We start from the raw sequence: 19,607 nt of genomic DNA on the forward strand, positions 1-19,607 counted from the left end.
AGAGCATCAAAACCAATGTAGCCATGTTAAGGAAGAATACTACGTTTAATTTGCTGCAAATTGATGATTTTAATTAGGAAGATAAACTGGAATTCTGAAACGTGGGTGAAAAAAGAAAAATGAAAAATCCTTTTGGTTTCAATATCTCTAAAGGTTCAATTTTAATGGTATATATAACTCAATTTCAGTATAATCTGAGTGGAACAAATTTTACAGGAATGTATAAAGTTGAAAAGAAAAGAAAGAAACAAATTAAATAGGGCTAACTCATGGTATAAATTACTCAAGCTATAACAAGTAATTACAAAATAGAACCATAAATTTCCATGTAGTAGGTCTAACTGATCTCAAGTATCACCAAACATATACAATTCATAATTTTTTTATCCTTTCTCAACCGGAAGAATCTGAATTAAGTACAAGATATGATATTGATACAATGTTAAAAATCGGAACAGTTCTAAGGTGAACGGTTGGGAGGTCGAACAGAGATTTGAACTGGAATTGGGCGACCCGTACCTGTACCTCCGCAGCTGCTGCAAGCCATTCGACCCGACCCGGCACAAGTCCGACAACCCACATCCCCATCTGACCAGCGGGAGCACATGCAAGAAACCCGACCCGTTCCATTGCAACTGGCGCACCGAGGGAACTGACCCGAACCCATCATGGTCTTCTGGTCCATCACTGATTTCACCAAAGCGGCACCGGCCAATACACTCAGACCTAATTGAGTCAGAACAATTGGACCCATTATTTCAGGATTCACCGAAGAAGGAACTTTTCAAATTATCTTCAAGTTGTATTGATATCGATGATTTTTCTTGAATTTGGGTGAGAAAATATGAGTTTCTTCTTTTTCTTCCAAATAATTTTCTTTTGAAATGGAAATGAAGTGGTTGCTGGGTTGTACACGTAAAAGGGTGTGAACCTGGTGAATTTAAGGAGGTAAGGTTTTGGAATGTAGCAGCAGATGGATTTGATTCCTATTTTGTTTTATTTGTTTATTTTATTGGTTCTGGTCGACTCCTCCTTTTTTTTTTTTTTTTTTTTCTATTTTCTTTTATTCCTTTCATGCGTGTAAGCATCTTCTTTTTTGGTGCAATCACGCGTGTAAGCTTAATTTCTACTTGTTGCTTATTTGTACTATTTTAACTTCGCAAGATTTTGATTTTGCTTCTCCCACTTGACTTCTCCAGATATTTATTTTATGTTTTAATGCTTTTAATATTTTCCTACTGTAATCCAAACAAAAATCTTAAGAAAAAGAGATGTACTTGTGGTTGGAAACAACTTTCTTTTCACGATATCCAATAGACAATCAATCAATCAACTACAATCTAATTAACAAGTAATTGTTATAAATATATATTATATATTAGCTGAGAATATTTTTTCTAGAGGAAAGTAAGAGCTACTTATTTTGGAGTCAAGTTAGTTATTTTTCCCCATATTTATTGTATTTTATCCATCAAAAGATGTTTTCTCCCTTTTCTTTTTATTTCACTATAATACTCTTCTTCTTACTTTATTATTTTATAACGTTATCAACATGATCTCTACCGTGAAAATTCACTTTTATAAGTTTTGAGGTAAGGAAAATCAAAGTTTATTTTCGAAAGATGTATTACTTAGTCGGAGGAATGTTACTCCTTAGGTGATATTGTTTCGTTCAATAATCGCATATGATTCCATGGCGATAAAAGATTAGTACCAAGGGCGGATCTATGTTGCTTGGAGGGGTGTCATGGTACTACATGGTCTCGATTGAAAATCTATATATACATGTATATTTGTATTTATATATTTATAAGGTAAGTATAAATATTAAACGTGGTACCGTTAGAAATAATGAGTTTTGTGGTGTCAGTGGTTAAAGTTCAAGTTTACCACCATAGGGATACAAGTTTGAGCCCTGCTGTAAGGGTGTATTTTTTAAAACTTTTTTATCATGCAAGACATCGGTAGCAAATTTATTGTAAAAAGAATTGTGAATAAATAGACTAGAACACTAGACTTCTTGTAAGTTAAATCTTAACTAAACTAACAAAATAAGTCTAAATTATTTATGCAAATTTGCTAGTAAATATTAAGTATTATCTTACTTTACACTCAATATTTTTTCCATAGATTACTGTTCAAAGCAACGTTGCACCCTAAGATTTAAAATTCTGAACTCACTTCTGATTAGTACTTTTTGATATTTATATCTTTGTTAATAATGATATCAATTTTGTTTATAGTTCTGAGGGACAAGTTAATTGATGTACTTGGCACTGCATGCCTTATCTTTGTTCCAAAAGAACAATATTGTGAAAATATATATGGTTTAATTTTCATATCGATTAATGATACGAATGAGGATTCGCAAGAAATATATTATCACTGGAAGCGATAATATTTTAATAGTCATGTTATAAGTACAATTGAAAATATTTTAGAAAAGTTCTCTATGTTTCATACCTCGATTTTCTCTCAAAGTATCAATAACTTAAAAGAGATTTTAAGTTATCATAATTTTATATGGTTATGATACATTCAAAATGAAAACTTTTGATAAATGTTATAAATATTGATTCAGTCTTTGATGTAAATGTAATAATATTTAGTGCTCATTTGGATTGTCTTCTTTTAGATGTTTTTAAACCAAAATAGTTTTTAAGCATTTTTGAAGTGTTTGAGTAAAGTTAAAGAGTGCTTATATAAGAACTTATTTTTAAGGTAAAAATAACAACAATAAGCCAACAATCAGTCCAAACACACTCTTAGTAAAGTTTATTAATGAGGGCAACACTTGACGTCAAATTGTCACGAACCTACCTCTAGAATAGGTACTACAAAAAGAAATATTGTAAATATTGCTTCCTCTTTTCTAATTTATATGACACATTTCTTTTTAGACAGTTAAAAAAATATATTTTCTTATATTTGATGATATTATCAATATTTTACCTCTGTTGAGTCTTACTTATTTAACAAAAAGTCCAAAAAGGTGTATTCATTTTAAAGGTAATTTAGAAACATTGCAAAATATTTCCATATTTGTTAAACTGTGTGCCTAGTCAAATTAAATTATAAAATTTTGACGGAGAGAGTATGTTTTACTCTCGAACTAGTAAAATGTTGAAATATACTCCTGTAACGACCCTCACTGTCGTTTTGAGTTTACTACGTGTTTTCTCTATTATAGCCCTTTTTCATAGCTTTTGTATGTTATTTTTAACTATGAGGATGTATGGAATGGTTATCGAGGTTATCAGACGAGTATTGGGCGAGTTTTCAATGTTGAAGGTTTGAGATTTTCAATTTTTTACCAAACTCAATATTTTAGGTAAATGAGATCGAAATCAAATTCTGACAAATTTGTTAGGTCTAAAGATAATTTTTTACTTCGTTGGATAATTGTCATGACCCAAGTTAGGACCTAGACGAGACACGGTGAATAGAATCCCTAAGGACTCCAACCAAGCCTATTAGCATACATAGCATAATTTAAAGTATGAAATAGAAGGTAAACTTAACATGCGGAATATAAGTCCCCAAAAAAATCTCGATATAAGGGAATTTGACATAAAACCAGACGACTTAAACATACTCAGATAGTCTAGATATGTCTCTACTACTGTAGAAAAGGTATATGACAAGTTCTTAGCTCACCAAAACATAATTAAAGTAAGATAGTCTAAACATAAGAAAATAACATGACAGTTATCCCCTCAAAACATGATGGCTCACCAACAATTAGCAAGAGTAGATCATCAACTAGCCACGTGGAGGAACGGGAGCATCATGACCTATATCATGAGATAATATAGGCAAAGGTATGTGTTAGTACATGAAATGTACTAAGTATGTGGGAAATATGCATGAACATGAATAAGTGGACATAACAAATATGAACATGTGATGCACGACCAAATATCTTAAAAAGCGTGAAGTAAAACATGAAAACATTTAATAAGGTCAATGCACCAAAAAAACATCGTTTGACAGCTTATTAGAAAAACATATACATTGGTGGGATATTAACCTTAACCGACATTTAAGACCATGTGAGTTATAACATGGAATCCTATGTAACTCCCACATTAGGAAGAGAGAGGCTACTTGTCAAGGTAGACTCTATATCATAATAATAACATGTGCTATATGTGGATCCACTAGCTAGGCCAATCAAGGTAATGTACTTGGGCAACTTAGTTTGGGTTTAGGGTTGCTACTAGAGACTCCCTTACCAAGTCTCCACCACAAAGTCCTCTCAATATTTAGTTAATCCCAACGAAATAAGTAAATCATTAACTTAGGAAAGAAAAACATGTACCAATCACATTCATAAAATATGTCATAAGAATGGCTCCTTGAAAATTGTGATCATATCATAATTCATATAGACGCTTACCTTTATAAGCATCTATATCGTGATTTCTTCATATTGCGAGAAAATATTTAACAATTAATTCATTCATACTTGAAACATATTGAAAACATAGATCATAGTTTTTCATAAATTATCCATTACTTCATAATCATAAATTCATAGTTCATAATAAAAATCACTGACATAATGAATAGGTCCATGTGAAATCAATGTAAAATCATGTAGTAATGTAAATTCATGCATAATCAAGTGAAACAATATCAATTGAATCATTTACGAAGGACCCATAAAGAATTAACATAAAACCCTTTAGAATTGGGTGAAATCGAATTGGGAGAATTAAGTTTCTTTGAGACCCAATAGATTAAATGACACTATTAGTGCATCCCCACATACCTTGAAATCAAATCTCTAGAAACGATGGAGTTGGAAGAACTTGAACTTTGGAACCCTAGTTTGAACATGAAGAAGAACCTTGGGATAATTCTAGAGAAAAGATTTGTTTTGATAGAGTATTTGAGAGAATGGGAGTTAATGACGGGTTTTAGGAAGTTATTTGTATAGAAAAATACTCTAAAATGTCCAAGTATAGGAATTAAATAATTAAAAAAATACATAAATACCCTTAATATTGTCTGTATAAACTATTGCAAACCATAGAGGTGTCCGTATAAATAAAGGAGATTAAGGTCGAGGGGAGGGGACCTTAGAGGACGGGTTTACAGATCATATGAAGTTTGATGAGATGTAAAAAGTCCCCGTGAAGACACCCTTAATAAAGATTGATGCTCCCCTTTCTATGATGGGGTCTACGAGTTGTACACTTCGTCATGAATCTCACCTTGCCTTTCCCTTTGGCCACTTCCACGGGACCCTATATGGTCTGTGGTTCCTTTCACGGTCTGTATGAGAGTCCGTTGTTACGATCCGATTTCTCAGGTCATGATGACACCTACTATAACCCACAAGTAGGTAAGCTAATCCATAATCCAGAACAGATAGCAATAAGTTTAACGGTAAAAACTAAATAAGAATGAACAGTACTAATATAAATAGGATAGTTTAGTAGAAGGCAAAACCAAAATAACATATATACAACTGATGCCTCTTAGAATATGGAAGTCACTAGTATAGAGTTGTCTAACAAATGAGTACAAGTCTCAAAAATGGACCACTGAAATAAGGCTATCTTAGAAAGCAAAAGACAGATAAAATTTATATACAAATGGAGACTGGATGAATACAAAATACCAAGTGCTCACCCCTATCTCTAGATAAGGCTGTTGTAGGCCTGAATTAACGCTGACCACTCATGCTCAGACCTGCATCACAAAAATAGATGCATATTATAGTATGAGTACCAAAATAATAAGTACCCAGTACACATCATAGACCGACTTATCTCGAAAATTACAGGCAATATGAAAGAAGGGCATAGGTACAACAAAGGTCAGGAGCGGAAGTCTAAAGTAAGGAAATAAAATGTAATGCACACGAGTATAAAAGGAACTAACTAAAGTAACTACAACTAAACTACACCTAACTGGACCCCCATAAGACCAGAAGGTACACTCGTGCGCAGGTTTAAATAAAAACTTGACCAAACCCCCATAAGCCCGATGGCTACACAAAATAGCTATAACTAAGAGATCTAAAACCGAGAATGTCACGACCCGGACTAGGACCTAGATGTAACACAACGATTAGAATTTCTAAGGAAACCCCAATCAAGGCTATTAACATATTATAAGTATACATAAGAGCAAAGTGATAGGTAAGTCTCAAAATAAAGTTTAAAGATAAAGATGAAGCTTTGGCCTGATTAAACGTATTTATACATTTTCTTTGCCTAGACATGCCTCTACTATACTAATATAGGTGGGGCATAGAACAAGCTACTAGATCACCCAAAATAGAAAAGAAATATTCTCCAAAATAACAACATAGTCTAGAGATAGCAAGAAAATATAAGCTTGATAGTAGTCTCTGAAGCATTAGGACTTACCAAATCAAGTGAACAAGTCTTCTATCTAGTCTGAGACTGTGTAGAGAGATCGCCAAGCCCTACATTATGACACAATGTAGGAAAACAAAAGAAGTATGCATTAGTACTTTGAATGTACTAAGTATCTGAACAATGTAGAGAGTCTTGACGATGGATTTTCGTCCATTTTCGAGTACGAGTGGAAAACCACTTTCAACATGGTTCTTGATTCTCTTGATATTGGGTGACGACCCTTCTTGATATGGACTTTGGTCCTTTTTGATTTCAGTGATTCAGTCCATCTTGATACTGATTGTGCTTAGTGTGAAGGCATGACGTATATATTGGGCGAAATTTATTATTTGATAACTCTTTTAAATTGAATTATAAGCTTTCTTGATACTTGAGCCTTCGGATATTAATATTGATATTTTAAACTCTTCAAGGTTTGTATTCAATACTTTGATATACTTGTTCACTTGGGCTTACTTTTACCTTATTGAGCCACCTGCGATGAACAAGGAAATTGAAGAATTTAAGGGCTCCAAGCCCAAAGTTTATACACCACTAAGCTTTATGCTTAGCGATAGTTATTTTCTATCGTAGGTAATGTGCGGGACGAGATATGAAGATGGCCATTTGGAATAGACTTTTTGGAGCCCTTATGAAGATCACATCTGCATATGCATCTAGTTTTATAAATATTTTGGGAATTTGTACAAGATACATATGACACTTATGTATGAAATTTTGAAGGCTTGTGAAAACAAAACCATATGCTTGTAACTTGAACTGGGTGACTAGTTTCGCTATTTTTGGAATGTACTTTTAACTCAAGTCATGCTATGTACTGGGTTTATACTTTGACTTGTCATTATGCACAAAGGAAGATAATAGTTTTGTGATAATTACTAGTTCGAGTTTTGTGTATTTTATGGACCCTCAATGGTGTTGAATTGGAAATAGAATTTTAAAACAAGTTTTCTAAATGTGTTGACTATTTGAGATTATAAAAATAACTATTTTTTGTTTCGTAAGTGGCATCCTCCCAAAGGGGATGCTACAAGTGTTGGTATCAGAGCCTAGATTTATGATTCTAGGACTTTTGTTGTGATTTGTTGGCAAACTATTTCTTTTTGTCACATGTTTTTTATTATATAGTGCATATGCATCATGTACATGTCCCTAATGCAATGTGATCTTCCCTTATGTAGGAAGCAGGTCGTGGCATCTTCTATTTCTAATAAACTTATGGAAGCCACTCGTGAGAGTTTAAATACCTCTAATGTACAACTTCACCTACGAGAAGGGGTTGGAGAACATTTTTATGATTCTAATCCTCCTAGTACAAGTGGATCTGAAGCGGAAAATAATCAGCGTACAAGAGTTGGGCCACACCCTCAAATGAGTCATAATGCTCCTGTTGTTGATCCCCTTTTCAACAAATGGGTGATTTCTTTTGTCACATGGCTACAAGAGTGCCTTACCCTAATTAAATAAACTTTGAGAAAATGAAAAAAATGGGTGGAGTTGAATTTGAAGGCACTGTTGACCCTACAGTTGCCGAGAAGTGGTTCGAACGGATTGAAAGAGTGTTCGAGCAGTTAGAGTGTTCAGACACTGCCAAATTTAAGTATGCTGTCTCACTGTTACAAAAATATTCCTATGATTGGTGGGTAAGTGTACCGAATGCTAGGGAAAAACCTCCTGTTCTTACTTGGAATGATTTTGTGAAAGAATTTAATAAGAAGTATGTCCCACCTGCTTATCATGATGTAAACAAAAAGGAGTTCTTAAATTTAGAGCAAGGGAGTATGTCTATCACTGAATATCAGCAGAAGTTTCTCAGGCTGTCCCACTATGCTGGGGGTATTATTAATAATGAAAAAGATAAGTGCAGGCGATTCAAAGACAGTTTGAATGATACTATTAGAAAATCTGTAGCGGTCCTATAACATGAAAACTTTTGTAAATTAGTTTTAGCTGCTCTTACTTGGGAAAGGATCGACAAGGAACAAGTTGGTAGAAATGAACACAAGTTCAGGAAAGCTTATGTAGATTCACGAGGTCCATCAAAAAGGGGGAGGTTTGACAGTTCCAAAGCTAATACTTTTCGCAAGTTATCCCAACACAAGCAAAATAGATCAAGTTCCTTTACTGCCAGCACTCCAAGCTATGGCCAAGGCAAGACTCGTATACCCACTTGTGCACAATGTGGAAAGAATCACTTTGGTACTTGTAGAAGAGCTTCCGGCGCTTGTTTTAATTATGGGAGCTTTGATTATAAAGTGAGGGATTGTCCTAATCCTAACCCCACTTCTTCTCCGCATACAGAAGGCTCGGTTCAAAAACCTGTTACCATTCCCTCTCAAGGAAATAAAGGTGCAAGACTGTTACACCCCATACTCTGGTACCTCAAAACGCTTTTTAAGCTTCTTAAGTTTCTGGGAAGGATCTTAAGTTATATTTAGAAGTCTTCATGTGAGTCGGATAATTTATAACGCTATCAAATAATCCTAAGGAAAGGAGAATGAGATACTCCATAATAAAGAAGATTGGAAATAGGGTTAGAAGAAGTTGGAAGGAGTTGGAAGCTAGTCATAGGAATCAACCTACTTGCGTAAGCTACCGATTTGGACATCTTGTATAATTAAGCTCTTGTAGCACACGTCGAGATTAAGTAGCAAGAAATACGTAGACTCTTGAAGTAAGACGAGATTACGAGCCCACAAAAATGAAGCAAGCAGGTGACAAGTAGGTGATAAGTAGGTGACACACCTACTTGGGCTAAGTAGGTGACCCACCTACTTGGAGTGGACCCCACGCTGCCATGTGGCAGCGTATGATTGGCCGCATGGTGTGAGGTGGCACTCTAGGGGATACCACATGTCACCCCTAGGGGCTGCCACATGTCACATCCAAAAATGGTGTATATATTCCTAGTTGATGACTAAGGAATTTATTTTCAGTATCTCTTAACTTAAGAAAAGTGAAGAAACTTAGAAGAATAGAGAGAGAGCTATGGCAACAACACAACAACGTAAGGCCTCCATTTTTGATCCATGAATTAATTATTTAAGGTATCCTACGGTGATATAGCGATGTTTAACAACATAAAATTTATTGTTGGGGTTTCGAGGAGGTTCTCATTTTTTTTCAACAAACCCATTTTTGGAATAAGACTGTTGTTAATAATACTAGTATAACTCTTTGGGTAAAGCTTCGTTTTGAGTGATTCAAGTGTTTTGAAAATCTATTTCAGAGGGATGTAAATTTTTTTAGCCTCTAAAACCCATTTTTGCTTTTATCAGCTCGAAAAAGGATGATGAAGTATAGGTGAGGTGCTACCCAGATTTTGTTTTAAAATCCTACACGGGCTGCTGTTGGTATTTTGGGCATATCTTTTTGTACAGAATTGTTGTAGGGCTGATTCGAAATTGTATGCGACCCTAATACACATGTATATAACTTTCATTGAGGCCACAAATCCTGTTTCTCCCAATTACCCCTTCGAAACTAAGCGACAATACAAGACAGTAGGCTGTCCAGAATTCACGTTTTGATAGTTTTGAGCAAGTTGTTTGGGGGTTTGTATTGTGTAATGTTGAAGTGAATTACTTGTATATATTCTGCTGGTTGTTTTTTTTTGGTTGGCTGTAGTAGTTAGGGAAGTTATTGGAAATTTGGATCGGGCATGTTATAGGGGAAGTGCTGCCCGATTTCCGTTAACTTCTTAACTAGCTAAGGAACTAGTCGAGAAGGCGAGCGAGGGGTTGAGTTCTATGAATACTCATATGTAACCTAAGATGCCGGAAACTAAGGGTTGGTGATACTTGCATTAATTTCATGTTACCTAGGTTCAAAGAACGACGAGGGGAACGGGATAAAGAGTAACCCATAAGAGGTTTGTAAAGCCTATCTCTCTTTTCCTTTGGGCATGTCTTAGATTTAAGTGACAAATGATATGTGTATTAAGCCAGGGGTAATTCTATTCATGATCTCTAAACATGATTCATGATTCATAATTCGTGCTCACTTTTGAATGTTAAGACTCTTAAAGTAAGTTAAGCCCCCATTTCTCAATTTTCTATATGCTGAAAAGTAGTGTATGTAAAGCTTATCTCTTCCTTTCTTTTGGCATGTCTTCAAGTTGAGTAATGAATGCAATAAGCTTGAGGGTAAATCTACTCATAAATACCAAGTGTAATCCACAATTCTTATGTACTCCTTGATGAAAACACTTATACAGTAATCGAACTAGGGCTTCTCAAGCCTTCCATACGTTAGAAAGGGATGAGTATGTGAAGCTACCCTTTCTTCTGTTTTGGCATGACTTAGGTGTAAGTTTTATGTTTATGAAATTGTTAGTTATTCCACTCTTAAAAACTCTGAGTGTAAGTTAATGCTCTTATTCACTTCCTACTAATTAGAACTCCCGTAACAAGTTGAGTCATTACTTTTCAAGTCTTCCATGTTATAGAAAGTGGTACATGTAAAGCATGTCCTTTCCTACTTCTAGAAAGACTGGACTATAGGTACTATAGAACATGGATTTAGATATAGCTCCACTTATAGATTCGGGACGTAACTCATAGCTTATACCCCCTTTTGAATGATAAGGGCCTTGAAGTAGTTAAACTACGACCCTTGAGCCTACTATAGGTTCAATAGTATTGGGATGTGTAAGCTCTTATACCTAAGGGCTCTTGAACATGCTTTTTGTCGATATTTAAGGGATGTTTGATATGTTACAGAGTTTTACGTGCACGTGTATGCATTATGTTATATATGGATCGGGCCAAACGTACCTCGGTACATTTTGCTATGTAAGGATCGGGCCGTACGTTCCATGGCATGTTGTGTTGTTTAAGGATCAGGCCGTCGTACCTCGGCATTGTTACACGATATACGGATCGGGCCATTGTTCCTTGGCATTATTATATGATATACGGATCGGGTCGTCGTTCCTTGGCATTATTATAAGATATGTGGATCGGGCCGTCGTTCCTCGGTGTGTACTTTGTATATGCATGGATCGGGTTGTATGTTCCACAACGCTAATGGTATATATGTTCTTATGATGAAACAATGAGGTAGTTATTACACAAGTCCCCGAACAGGCCGAATACAGTACGTAATGATAGCATGTATGCCTTTATTTTATAAGATGCAGGTGTGGTAGTTGGCTAAATGTTATACTTTCCCCCTTTATCCCTATTTCAGCTATATTCCTAGTTATGATGTTTTATCCTTTATATACTTAGTACATATATCGTACTAACCCTCCTTTCCTTAGGGGGATGCATTTCATGCCCGCAGGTACAAATGTTCATTTTGGAGATCCGCCAGCGTAGGGTTTCCACTCAGTGATATTGGAAGTGCTTCACTGTTCTGGAGCCTAACTGTTGATATGGTCATTTAATATATATATGTTTGTTTATTCAGGGATATGGCGGGGGCCCTATCCCTCCATATGTTACCATTACTATTCTTAGAGGATTGTAGATATGTGTATGTGGGTAATGTGTGAGTTTTGTGTGATTATGATTGTATGATGAGTTGTAAATATTACTATACTATGGCAGCCTTGTCGGCTTGCTTGCCCTTTCATGACATGATGCAAATAAAAGAGGCTACACGTGTATGAAAATTTTATCACCCACTGGGGTTCATATGTATAGTTCTTATATCTGTTAGATACATATATGGGGGTCCAGGTCGGACCCCAGTCGCGACTCACGTGGTTGGGTCGTGATAGAAGTGGTATTAGATCAGTTCGTCCTTGGAGTGTCTATAAGTCGTGTCTAGTAGAGAGTTGTTTATTGGTGTGTTGTACACCACATCTATAAATAGGAGGCTACAGGACATTTAGGATGTTACCTTTCTTTCATATCTAAGATCGTGTGATAGAGCCGAGTCATAGGGAATAAAATTCCGCATACTAACCTGTGATTTCAACAGAAGGACAACATCGATAAAAGAAGTGATTGATGATATTGGAAGTTATAAGGCACGCAGGTAAGCAAAGGCATGAAGGACCTATGTTAGGTAAGGTGTTGCAATACGATTGACACATAAAGTTGAAATTTGGAAGGAAAAGTAAACAGGAAAGTGCAACAAGTGTAGTTCGAATGGACATACGAGGTAAGTCCATTTTTATACTATTAATTGTGGGCGTCCTGTGTGTCTACGATATGAGATGATATGACTATATATATGTGTGTGCCGTATGAGGCACTGCTGGCTTTTTCTGCATGCAGGTGTTGAGATAGTAAGAAATACAGAGGGAACTCTGCCCAAATTTTACTAGAAATAAGAAGAGAATGAGGTATAGGGATGTAGTATATCTTGGCAGGTCGTGCCCACAACAATGATGCAATTTGATTAAACCACGAGTATGGATGACCTTGAGAAATGAGTTAATTATTGAATTGATGGAAATAGAAACTAGGAGGTCAATACTGGTATAGTGGAATAAAGTTGGAAAAGATGTATAAGCCAAAGAAGATTAATAAATCTGGATAAAACGATATATTAAGGCATCGCCTGAGTTGATACATAGGGATAAACTATGATGAGTTGTAGTTAAAGGAAGTAACAACATGATTAAGACAAGATTACGAGAGAAAAAGAATTGTGACGTATATAAAGTATTAATAAGACAACTGGTGAGACATTAAGGATAAGATTAACTAAGAAGGGTAAGTAACCCATAGTAAGAATTGTGAACGAGGTTAAGAAGTGTCATACTATGAGATTTAATGTGAACAAGATATCAGGTGAATGTAACGAAGATCGTAGTAAAGCCTAGTAAGGAAATAACTAAAGGATATGACATGGTTTGTGGAAAAACAGAAAAGAAAACAGAGAATGAATAAGAAAGCTTACACATATTTGTAGGGAAGGTTCAGAATAAAAGGTCAAGTGATCACGAAAGTAAAGGTGAGCAACATGGCAGGATGAATGCCAGAGATAACTGGTATGTTAAGAAATGGGATGAATTAAATATGGCTTCGACTAAACTCCTACATTAAGTTGTATGACTCGAGTACCAGTACTTGGACTAAAATATGTACTATCTATCGAGAATACTAAGCACCCTATGGTTGTACTAGGGTTTCTTATGAGGGCAACCTAAAGTATGGATGATCTAACAGAAGGTGTAGACATGGTGCAACATGTTAAATATGTTGGAATTGAATCAATTGCGTGTAGATAGTTGAAACTAAATAGAGGATGACATGAGTACACCCTAAAAGGGGGAAGTGGACAAGATAATTACAAGCGTAAGGGAAAATCAACTGACGCTATCATATGTAAATGGGGACGTTTAAACTTCAAATGATATCCCATAAGAGATGGATGCGATCATACTAGCACTAGCACACCGAATCCCATCAGAACTCCGAAGTTAAGCATGCGTGGATGAGAGTAGTACTAGGATAGGTGACCCCATGGGAAATGAAAGAGGAAATGAAACACAAGTATCCGTACCTATTCCCTACGTCTATAAGTAATCCTAACCTTTGGAACTCTGATATTGATTGCTTGATGAAAGTATATGTTATGGCAACGGGATATGGGAACTCTCCATATAGTCGGCATAAGATCTGGAGGAAGGTTTTGGTTCACATTCGAGGATGAATGTTCTAAAGGGGGGAAGGATGTTACACCCCGTACTATGGTACCTCAGAACGCTTCTTAAGCTTCTTAAGTTTCTGGGAAGGCTCTTAAGTTTTTTTTAGAAGTCATCATGTGAGTAGGATAATCTATAACTCTATCAAATAATCCTAAGGAAAGGAGAATGAGATACTCCATAATAGAGAAGATTGAAAATAGGGTTAGAAGAAGTTGGAAGGAGTTGGAAGCCAAGTAATGAGTCGTAGGACTCGACCTACTTGCGTAAGCTACCAATTTAGACGTCTTGCATAATTAAGCTCCTGGAGCACACATCGAGCTTAAGTAGCAAGGAATACATAGGCTCTTGAAGTGAGATGAGATTACGAGCCCAGGAAAATGAAGCAAGCAGGTGAAAAGTAGGTGACAAGTAGGTGACACACCTACTTGGGCTAAGTAGATGACCCACCTACTTAGGGTGGACCCACACTGCCATGTGGCAGCATATGATTGGCCGCATGGTGTGAGGTGGTGCCCTAGGGGGATGCCACATGTAACCCCTAGGGGCTGCCATGTGTCACTTCCAAAAGTGGTGTATATATTCCTAGTTGATGACTAAGGAGTTCATTTTCAGCATCTCTTAACTTAAGAAAAGTGAAGAAATTTAGGAGAATAGAGAGAGAGCTACGACAGCAACACAACAAGGTAAGGCCTCCATTTTCGATCTGTAAATTAATTATTTAAGGTATCCTACGGTGATATAGCGATGTTTAACAACATAAAATTTATCGTTGGGGTTTCGAGGAGGTTCTTGTTTTTTTCAACAAACCCATTTTTGGAATGGGACTGTTGTTAATAATACTAGTATAACTCTTTGGGTAAAGCTTCGTTTTGAGTGATTCAAGATATTTTGGAAATATATTTCATAGGGATGTAACTTTTATTTAGCCTCTAAAATCTATTTTTGCTTTTATCTACTCAAAAAAGGATGATGAAGTATAGTAAGGTACTGCCCAGATTTCGTTTTAGAAATCCTACACGTGCTGCTGTTGGTATTTTGGGCATATCTTTTTGTAAAGAATTGTTTTAGGGTTGATTCGAAATTGTATGCAACCCTAAGACACATTTATATAACTTTCATTGAGTCCACAAAGCCTGTTTCCCACAATTACCCTTTCGAAACTAAGCGACAATACAAGACAGTAGGCTATCCAGAATTCACGTTTTGATAGTTTTGAGCAAGTTGTTTGGGGGTTTGTATTGTATATTGTTGAAGTGAATTACTTGTATATATGCTGCTGGTTGTTTTTGTTGGTTGTATGTAGTATTTAGGGAAGTTATTGGAAATTCGGATAGGGCATGTTATAGGGGAGGTGCTGCCCGATTTCCGTTAACTCCTTAACTAGTTAAGAAACTAGTCGAAAAGGCGAGCGAGGGGTTGAGTTCTATGAATACTCATATGTAACCTAAGATGCTATAAAGCTAAGGGTTGTTTATACTTGCATTAATTTCATGTTATCTAGGTTCAAGGAACGATGAGGCGAACGGGATAAAGAGTAACTCGTAAGAGGTATGCAAAACCTGTCTCTCTTTTCCTTTGGGCATGTCTTAGATTTAAGTGAAAAATGATATGTGTATTAAGCCAGGGGTAATTCTATTCATGTACTCTAAACATGATTCATGATTCATAATTCGTGCTCACTTTTGAATGTTAAGACTCTTAAAGTAAGTTAAGCCCCCATTTCTCAAGTTTTCTATATGCTGAAAAGTAGTGTATGTAAAGCTTATCTCTTCCTTTCTTTTGGCATGTCTTCAAGTTGAGTAATGAATGCAATAAGCTTGAGGGTAAATCTACTCATAAATACCGAGTGTAATCCACAATTCTTATGTACTCCTTGATGAAAACACTTATACAGTAATCGAACTAGGGCTTCTCAAGCCTTCCATACGTTAGAAAGGGATGAGTATGTGAAGCTACCCTTTCTTCTCTTTTGGGATGACTTAGGTGTAAGTATTATGTATATGAAATTGTTAGTTATTCCACTCTTAAAAACTCTGAGTGTAAGTTAATGCTCTTATTCACTTCCTACTAATTAGAACTCCCGTAACAAGTTGAGTCATTACTTTTCAAGTCTTCCATGTTATAGAAAGTGGTACATGTAAAGCATGTCCTTTCCTACTTCTAGAAAGACTGGACTATAGGTACTATAGAACATGGATTTAGATATAGCTCCACTTATAGATTCGGGACGTAACTCATAGCTTATACCCCCTTTTGAATGATAAGGGCCTTGAAGTAGTTAAACTACGACCCTTGAGCCTACTATAGGTTCAATAGTATTGGGATGTGTAAGGTCTTATACCTAGGGGCTCTTGAACATGCTTTTTGTCGATATTTAAGGGATGTTTGATATGTTACAGAGTTTTACGTGCACGTGTATGCATTATGTTATATATGGATCGGGCCAAATGTACCTCGGTACATTTTGCTATGTAAGGATCGGGCCGTACGTTCTATGGCATGTTGTGTTGTTTAAGGATCAGGCCGTCGTACCTCGGCATTGTTACACGATATACGGATCGGGCCATTGTTCCTTGGCATTATTATATGATATACGGATCGGGTTGTCGTTCCTTGGCATTATTATAAGATATGTGGATCGGGCCGTCGTTCCTCGGTGTGTACTTTGTATATGCATAGATCGGGTTGTATGTTCCACAACGCTAATGGTATATATGTTCTTATGATGAAACAATGAGGTAGTTATTACACAAGTCCCCGAACGGGCTGGATACAGTACGTAATGATAGCATGTATGCCTTTATTTTATAAGATATAGGTACGATAGATGGCTAAATGTTATACTTGCCCCCTACATCCCTATTTAAGCTATTGTCTAAGTTATGATGTTTCATGCTTTATATACTCAGTACATATATCGTACTGACCCCCCTTTTCTCAGAGGATGGGGGGCTGTGTTTCATGCCCGCAGGTACAGATGTTCATTTTAGAGATCCGCCAGCTTAGGGTTTTCAGTTAGTGATGTTGGAAGTGCTCTACTATTCTGGAGCCTAACTTTTGATACTGGTCATTTGATATATATATGTTTATTTATTCAGGGGTACGAAGGGAGCCCTATCCCTCCATATGTTACCATTACTATTCTTAGAGGTCCGTAGACATGTGTATGTGGGTAATGTGTGAGTTTTTTGCGATTATGATTGTACGATGCGTTGTAAATGTTATGCTATGGCAGCCTTATCGGCTTGCTTGCCCTTTCATGACATGATGCAAATGAAAGAGGCTACACGTGTATGAAAATTTTATCGCCCACTGGGGTTCATATGTATAGTTCTTATATTTGTTAGATACATATACGGGGGTCTAGGTCGGAGCCCAGTCGCGGCCCACGGGGTTGTGTCATGACAAAGACCTAGAAACACATAAACAACAGGTACATGTGGAGCCAATCCAGCTAGTGGGTTAAGTGCTATAACACGAGCTTATGCGATGAGACAGAGGGATGAAAAAGATAGAGCATATGCCGTTGTTGGTAAATTTCACTTATTCGACTTATGTGTTATTACATTATTGGATCCTGGTTCTACATATTCGTGTATTTGCTCATCATTGGATTTTCCTAAAAATGTGAAATCTGTGAGACTCGATTGTGGTGTGCTTTTCCAAAGTCCTTTGGGTCAACAAGTTGTTTGCAATCAAATCTATCGAGGTTGTCCCTTGGTGATTCAAAATCTAGTCTTCCCTGCTGATTTAATTAAAATTCCTTTCCAAGACTATGATGTCATTATTGGTATGGATTGGCTTTATAGATACCATGTGGTAGTTGATTTTAGGTCAAAGCATGTGACCTTTAGAGATTCTTCACCTTCACACATCATTGTTCAAGATGAAAGATCATTGACATCTTATATCATCTTCGCAGTTGTGGCAAGGAAGATGGTTAGGCAAGGTTGTGAAGTTAATCTTGCTCATATATTTGATACATGCCTGGAAAGTCCAAGTCTTGAGGATATACCCGTGGGGTGTAAATTTTCGGATGTCTTCCCTAAAAATCTTTCTGCACTGCCCTTGGAAAGGGAGGTTGAATTTCCTATAGAGGTTGTTCTTGGAACTACTCCAATATCTATGATGCCTTATCGAATGGCTCCAGCAGAACTGAAAGAGTTGAAAAATCAATTGCAAGAACTCCTTGAGAAAGGTTTTATTCGCCCGAGTGTTTCTCCTTGGGAAGCTCCTGTGCTATTTGTGAAAAAGAAAGATTGGACTTTTAGGCTTTGTGTTGATTAACGGTAACTGAACGAGGTAACAATTAAGAATAAATACCCACTACTTAGGATTGATGATTTATTTAACCAATTAAAAGGTGCTAGTTTGTTCTCAAAAATTGACTTAAGGTTTGGGTATTACCAACTGCGGGTAAGGGAACATGATGTCCCTAAAACTGCCTTTAGGACTCAATATGGCCATTATGAATTTTTGGTGATGTCATTTGGGTTGACGAATGCTCCTGCGACATTTATGGATTTGATGAATTGCGTGTTTAAGCCTTATCTTGATCAATTTGTAGTGGTTTTTATAGATGATATTTTAATATACTCCAAGAATAGTGAAGATCATGGAAAGCATCTTCAAATTGTTTTGCAAATTCTGCAAGAGAAGAAGCTTTATGCCAACCTTTCTAAATGTGAATTTTCGCTCGGTGAAATGGCCTTTCTTGGACATATTGTGTTGGCGGCAGGTGTGAAAGTGGATCCTAGTAAAATTCAAGCTATTGTTGAATGGAAACCACCTAAAAGTCCAACTGAATTAAGGAGTTTCTTGGGTTTAGCGGGATACTATAGAAGGTTTGTCAAAGGCTTCTCCATTATAGCCTCCCATTTGACTAAACCCTTGAGTAAGGATGTCAAGTTTGTATGGGATGACAAATGCCCGGAGTGTTTTGAAAAACTCAAATCCTTATTAATACAAGATCCTATACTTACTCCACCAACTGAAGGAAAGGAATATGTGATATATAGTGATGCCTCTCATTGTGGTTTGGGTTGTGTCTTGATGCAAGAAGGGAAAGTGGTTGCGTATGCTTCCCAAAAATTGAAACCACATGAACTGAACTATCCTACTCATGACCTTGAGCTCGCTGCTATAGTGTTTGCCTTGAAAATTTGGAGGCACTACTTAAATGGAGAAAAGTGTCACATATTTACTAATCAAAAGAGTTTCAAGTACTTGGGTACATAGAAAGAGTTGAATTTGAGGCAACGTAGATGGCTTGAACTGATTAAAGATTATGACTACACGATCAATTATCATTTGGGTAAAGCCAATGTGGTAGCAGATGCTCTAAGTTATAAAGGCCTTGCTAGTTTATCGCTAAGACACTTGCCTTTGTTTCTTAAATTAAGAGCCATGAATGCTTGTCTTGCATTTAACTCTGATGGCTCTATTGCTGCCGGTTTGCAAGTCAAACCAGTTCTACTTGAATAGGTGAAAGAAGCACAAAAGTTAGACGAGGAACTGGTAAAGTTGATCAAAGAAGCTCAAATTAGAGAAAAACTTGATTTTAAATTAAGGGAGGATGGTTTTCTACTTTATCAAAATAGGTTATG

General features: G+C 36.4%; 2 protein-coding genes across 2 annotated transcripts; one reads left to right on the forward strand and one right to left on the reverse strand.

Annotated features, from left to right (window-relative positions):
- Positions 1-257: 257 nt before the first annotated feature.
- On the reverse strand, positions 258-932 carry LOC129880469 (uncharacterized). Its single transcript, XM_055954508.1, has one exon. The coding sequence runs from the start codon at positions 752-754 to the stop codon at positions 461-463; it is 294 nt and encodes a 97-aa protein (XP_055810483.1). The 5' UTR covers positions 755-932; the 3' UTR covers positions 258-460.
- Positions 933-7,882: 6,950 nt separating this feature from the next.
- Positions 7,883-8,833, forward strand: LOC129870912 (uncharacterized). Its single transcript, XM_055945792.1, has 2 exons — positions 7,883-8,231; positions 8,340-8,833. The coding sequence occupies exons 1-2, from the start codon at positions 7,883-7,885 to the stop codon at positions 8,831-8,833; spliced, it is 843 nt and encodes a 280-aa protein (XP_055801767.1).
- Positions 8,834-19,607: the final 10,774 nt, after the last annotated feature.

Source organism: Solanum dulcamara, chromosome 2 (genome assembly GCF_947179165.1).
Source record: "Solanum dulcamara chromosome 2, daSolDulc1.2, whole genome shotgun sequence".
Lineage (NCBI taxonomy): Eukaryota > Viridiplantae > Streptophyta > Magnoliopsida > Solanales > Solanaceae > Solanum > Solanum dulcamara.

Excerpts from the sequence above, each read along its gene's own strand:
- LOC129880469 (XM_055954508.1), bottom strand. The coding sequence starts at position 754 with ATGGGTCCAATTGTTCTGACTCAATTAGGTCTGAGTGTATTGGCCGGT.
- LOC129870912 (XM_055945792.1), top strand. The coding sequence starts at position 7,883 with ATGGGTGGAGTTGAATTTGAAGGCACTGTTGACCCTACAGTTGCCGAG. Across the intron at positions 8,232-8,339 it reads GCTGTCCCACTATGCTGGGG|TTTTAGCTGCTCTTACTTGG; the intron begins GTATTATTAATA and ends TTTGTAAATTAG.